Consider the following 5,891-nt stretch of genomic DNA (forward strand, 5'->3'; position numbering starts at 1 on the left):
TGGCTCTCTTGCTGATAATCGGGCATATCTCCCTTCTGAAATATCCTCAAGACACCTCTGTCTAACTCCGACCTGTGTCTTATTCCAGGTCTGTATACTCGAAGGTCAGAAAATAGAAGTCATGCATAGATCGGGATACCCTGCGATCCAGGTCTGAATACGTAGACTGAGGAATCTGATAATTATCTCCAGTTCGAGAAAGCCTGAGCACTTTAACAAATGCAGATACCTTTTCCCGAGATTCTCCTCGTATTCCGCATTAGCGTTCTTCCGAATATGCCCCTGGGCGTTACTTCCGAGGTGGATCCTACGACTCTCGTTGTTCCCGCTCATTATTCTGCACCGATAGATGTCGGTCTGACAAAATTACCCATCTGATAGGCGTCTATAAATATTCTTCCCCCTTTTGACTAGCCACACTTGACATCCCTTTCTTCTTTCTTTTGCTTGCATCCTTTCTACTCCTGCCCTTTTCGACCAGATCCTTTTTCGCTTAACCCTCCTTTTCGCTTACACTTATCATGGCGTCCTCTTCTTTTCTTTCTTCTTTGGTGTCGGTTTTTTATCCTGGCTCTTCCTCTTTTGATGAATGTGCTCGAGATGACCTACGCTACACCTATGGGGTCGAGGATGACGTGCAAGTGATCATCCCTACTGGAGTACATCGATTCTTTGATCCCCCTATTAGCTCCAGCACCTTTTTCAGTGAACAATTTGTGGCTGGCTTCCGTCTTCCCATCCATCCCTTCTTTACCGATATAGGCCACTATTTTCAGATTCCTCTAGGACAACTAACACCCCACTCAATAAGAATCCTTTGTGGCTTTGTAATTCTGTGCGAAGTGTGTGAGATATCTTGGTCCGCCTATTTATTCCACTGCTTCTTCACCCTACAGCACCAAGAAGAAGGCACCTTTCATTTCCAGCCCCGTCTTCGAACTAATTTTTTCTCGTCTCTACCGCCTTCTGACCCGAGCTGGAGAGGCCAATTTTTCTTCATTGCCTTTCCCCGTGATGTGAACTGGCCCCTGCGATGGCAACAATTACCTCCCTCTTCTCTTGAACTAGGAGAGTTCCATCTAGACGCTTCTTATTTGGAAGCCTCGTCTCGCCTGGCTGGCTGGCGTATTAATCTAATGCGTCTACTATCTGAGGAATTGTTGTCCTACTTTCGCCTGAGCCATCTGACCCAAGAGACGCCTCACTCCCTGGGTAAGCTTTTCTTTATGCTTTGTCATTACTGCATAAATATTTTATGTCTTATGGGGGGCCTGGGGAAACTAATCCCACCCTTTACCCGCTGCAGCTGTAATCCTGACCTATGCTTCATAAGTTCATCCCCTCCTTTTAAGTGACATGGAGATAATGAGACGAGGGCGAATTATCATGGAAAGAAGAGCACTGCCCCATTCGCTCTCATCCTCAATCGGTGTGGATTCCTCGTCTCATCCTCCACGCAGACCCATTCGGCGAGGGTCTCCTGCTGCTTTACCCTCTTTGCTGTCTCCTCCTACTCGCCCCTGGACGGCTAGAGCCTCTCGATCAGCCACTCCCTCTCGCCCCGGGGTTGCTCCTCGACCTCGGCCGGCTACTCCCGTTCATCCCCGGGCTCCCACTCGCCCCCGGGCCCCACGTACTGTCCAACCTGCTTCATCTACACCATTATCTCCTGTTAGTGCTCCTAGATCCACTTATATCCCTAGTCGGGGGCTCGGCGAAAGAGTGATGGGCCTTGGTGTGGGTACAAGCAATGTTTCCTTTACCAACTCTGCCTCTCGGGATGCTTACCAAGCGGCTCGTCAAGCCCGTACTGCGAATGATCGCTTGAACCAGAATGTTTCCAGTCCTTCTAGGCGCAGGGCTCGATCACCCTCAGATGACTCCGATTCTGATGACCAGCCACTATGTCAGAGGCGTCGGCGCCTAGTCCCTCGCGTAATACCAGACTCGAGCCCCTCCTCTATTCCTTCTCCTCCACGTGCAGCTGACTTTACCCCATCCCATCAGGTGATTCCACCTCCAATCCCGAGCCATGCAGACGACCTTCCTATTCCATCCAGTAATCAGACTGTGCCCCCGTTGGCTCAACCGTTCCGCACGCAACACACTCAAGGTGATGAAGCTGGCCCTTCAACACGCCCTTCGACTGTCCCTCCTGCAGAGCCCCTTCAGGGACCATCTTCGGCTCCCTCTGGTGCAACCGCCGAGCCTTCAGCTACTCCCGGCTCAGCCGTGGGTCCTTCAGGACCCCCTCCGCTTACTTATCAAGACTATTGCACTACCTTTCCTTCTGAAGCACAGTTATGGTCTCAAACAGATGTTCCCACAAGCTCTTTGAAAATGAAAGGTCGTCTGGCCACTCTATGGGAAGAAAGTCTGTAGCATATGGATTCTTTGCCTCCTCCGACCCAAATGGATCAATTCGTCCGAGTTATATATCAAGGTAACCCTCAAAAATTTCCCAACTGTTGTTTTTCCTGCTTTTATCAGATACTTCTGGCATATTTCAGGCCTGTGCAGAATCCTTGATAATGAATCATTCTTTCCATGCCACCCATCATCAGAATAAGATGTTGCAAGACCATGTGGCTGAACTGGAATTACAACTAAATGATCCTGCCCAGGCCAGTCATGCCTTGCGAGCAGAGATAAAATCTTTGACCAGTAAGAAAAATAGTCTAGAGGTATCCCTAGCCCTATCTGAGCACGACCTTGAAGAGCTTAGGGAGAAACAGAGTCAAGCTGATAATGTACACCAGCAAAGTATAAACCAGCAGGCTTCAGAGCATCAAAGAGCGATGGACCAATTAGCTCAAAAGTTACGTGCTGCCAAGGCCTTGGTGCTGGCTCAAGATCAAAGTTGAAATCACAGGAGGTCCGTTTGACATTTCAAGAGACCCAATTGGCTTCCCAAGCAACAGAGTTGGCCACTGCCAGAAGTGAACTGGCTCAAGCTAGGGCCACCACAGAGGGCGTGTCAACAGCTCTAGCCCTTTACAGAGAAGGGGAAAACGATCGCTGCCTGCAACACCGAGCCGAGTATCTGCGTTCTCCAGAATTTTGTGCACAGGTGGGACATCGCTTTTCCACATCTGCTATCTACGGGGCGGGAGGGGCTCTACGACAACTTCATGAGCAGGACTATTTAAGGTCCATTCCACCTCCTGAATTCTTAGACCACGATCGGATCATCAAAGAGATTCCAGATGAAATATTTGCCCCTTTCGACTGATTTTTTTTTTACTTTTTGTACACAATGATTCAAAAATTGTTTGTAAAATACTTTGCTGTTTTTGTTTTCCCCTTTCAATGCTTGCCTTAAATTGCTTAGCTTTATCATGACGTTTTACATATACTCTGCTTTCACATTTCTCTTTTTTCCGATCTACTTCTCTTCGATCTGCCAACCCAACCCATAAGATAAATCATGACTTAGCTTATCTCTCGATCTGTGCCTCCAGGCCTGTCTCTTCAAACTCGATAAGGTCGTATATAATTAGCACTCTAGGGTCTATCTAGCTTCTTGCCTCGTTCATCTTGTAAATAATAGGCTCCAGAGGTTAGCTTTTTAATGACTTTATAAGGTCCATCCCATTGTGGTGCTAGTTTCGTCATGCCCCCCACTGGCTTGATTTGCTTCCAGACCAAATCTCCTTCTCCGAAGAATCGGGGAATTATTCTTCTGTTGTAATTTTGCCTCATTCTTTGTTGATAAGCCTCCAACCGAGCCACCGTTTGATCGCGGGTCTCACTAATAAGATCCAGCTCAGCTAGCCGCCGTTCTGCATTTCCTTCATCGTATAATGTCCTTCTGGCCGACGGTACTCCAATTTCTATGGGTACCACTGCCTCATTACCATAGACCAAGTGAAATGGTGTCAGACCTGTGCTTTCCCGAGGTGTTGTACGATAAGCCCACAGAATGCTTGGTAGCTCTTCCACCCAATTGCCACCAACATGATCTAGTTTGACCTTCAAGCCTCGAACTATTTCTCTATTAATTACCTCGGTCTGCCCATTGCTTTGAGGATAAGCTACTGAAGTGAATGCTTACGTTATGTCAAATCCCTTGCACCAAGCATATATTCTTTGCCCTTGAAATTGTCTTCCATTGTCGGACACCAGCTTGTGAGGAATACCAAATCTGCAAAGGATGTTCTTCCACAAGAACTGGATGACAGCATCTTCCGTAATCCGGGCCAGGGCTTCTGCTTCTACCCATTTGGAAAAATAATCCACAACCACCAACAAGAAGCGCCTCTGACCTGGTGCCATTGGAAATGGTCCCACGATATCCATGCCCCATTGATCAAAAGGACATGACACTATAGATGTTCTTAACAGGGTTGCAGGCCGATGGGTCAAGTTTTGATGTTTCTGGCAGGACAAGCATGTGTTCACTAACTTGTGAGCATCCCTCTGTAAAGTAAGCCAGAAATACCCGGCCAGGAGCACTTTGCGAGATAATGTCTGACCACCTACATGATTGCCACAACATCCCAGATGTATTTCTCGTAAGACCTGGTCGGCTTCCTCCATACTCAAGCATTTAAGTAAGGGTCGGGAGAAGGACCTCTTGTAGAGCTGGTCCCCAATCATGACATAAGCATGAGCCTGCCTTCTTATCAACCTAGATTCCTCGGGGTTGGTCGGTAAGATACCACACTTAAGATAACTGATCACGGGTGCCCGCCAATCGATAATTGCTTCTGTGTTGTTTTGCAAATCTATCTAGGATATCAAAAAGGTTTGTGCCGTTGATCGATCTAACACCCAAGTAGTTAAGGAACTGACCATCTTGGCTAACTCATCTGCCCGCTCATTCTCTGATCTGGGTATCTTTGTGACAGTGACCTCTACAAATTCTGCCTTCATCTTCTCATAAGCTTCTCGATACATTTGTAATTTATCATAATTTATAATAAAGTTGCCTGTAACCTGCTGAGTCACCAACTGGGAATCTGAATAGATGATTACCCGAGCTGCCCCAACATGCCGAGCTGCTTGCAATCCAGCCAATAAAGCCTCATACTCTGCTTCATTGTTCGTGGCTCGAAAATTCAATCGCACTGCCACCTGGAGTATATCCCCTTGAGGAGATATTACTAAGACCCCGACCCCGCTTCCATGATGATTAGCAGACACATCCACATAGATCTTCCATGTTTCTTCAGGGCGGATTTGATGTACTTCTGTTAAGAAATCTGCCAGGGCCTGTGCCTTAATAGCAGTGCGCAGCTGATACTGTATGTCATATTCTCATAGTTCTGTGGCCCATTTAATAAGCCGACCTACAACTTCCACATTAGTCAGTGCTCTTCCCATGGTGTTGTTGGTTAAAACTATGATTGGATGCGATAAAAAGTAAGGTCGTAACCACCGAACCATGAGAACCAATCCATAAACCAACTTTTCGAGTGTCGTGTATCGGGACTCGGCTCCCTTCAATAAATGGCTGAAGAAATACACTGGTCATTGTACATTGTCATGTTCTTTAACGAGCACTGCCCCTACAGCCTCAGGGGTGGCCGACCAATAAACCCATAAAGGTTCCCCTACAACTGGCTTAAAAAGAGAGGGCAGGGTCTCCAGATACTTCTTCAGCTCTTCAAAAGCTTTAGTGCATTCTTCATCCCAGTGGAATTTGGAGACCTTCCTTAGCACCTTGAAAAAAGGAGCGGCCCAGTCCGCAGATCTAGAAATAAATCTTGACAGGGCTGTTATTCTGCCGACCAACTTCTGGGTTTCTTTTAAATTCTGAGGAGGCTGCATATCCTTGAGCACTTGAACCTTTTCAGGATTGGCCTCTATTCCTCGCTCGGTTACTAGGTAACCCAAGAATTTTCCTCCTTTAGCTCCGAATAAGCATTTCAAGGGATTGAGCTTTAGCC

General features: G+C 47.1%; 1 protein-coding gene across 1 annotated transcript; it reads left to right on the plus strand.

Annotated features, from left to right (window-relative positions):
• The first annotated feature begins 1,356 nt into the window (after positions 1-1,356).
• Positions 1,357-3,232, plus strand: LOC121991592 (formin-like protein 13). The gene is made up of 3 exons (XM_042545578.1): positions 1,357-2,374; positions 2,491-2,664; positions 2,778-3,232. Exons 1-3 carry the CDS (start codon positions 1,357-1,359, stop codon positions 3,230-3,232), a joined length of 1,647 nt encoding a protein of 548 aa, XP_042401512.1.
• The last annotated feature ends 2,659 nt before the right edge of the window (positions 3,233-5,891 follow it).

Source organism: Zingiber officinale, chromosome 6B (assembly GCF_018446385.1).
Source record: "Zingiber officinale cultivar Zhangliang chromosome 6B, Zo_v1.1, whole genome shotgun sequence".
Classification (NCBI taxonomy): domain Eukaryota; kingdom Viridiplantae; phylum Streptophyta; class Magnoliopsida; order Zingiberales; family Zingiberaceae; genus Zingiber; species Zingiber officinale.

Coding starts and splice junctions, on each gene's coding strand:
- LOC121991592 (XM_042545578.1), top strand. CDS start 1,357: ATGGAGATAATGAGACGAGGGCGAATTATCATGGAAAGAAGAGCACTG. Junction 2,375..2,490: donor GGCCACTCTATGGGAAGAAA/GTCTGTAGCATA, acceptor TGCTTTTATCAG/ATACTTCTGGCATATTTCAG. Junction 2,665..2,777: donor AGAGATAAAATCTTTGACCA/GTAAGAAAAATA, acceptor ATAAACCAGCAG/GCTTCAGAGCATCAAAGAGC.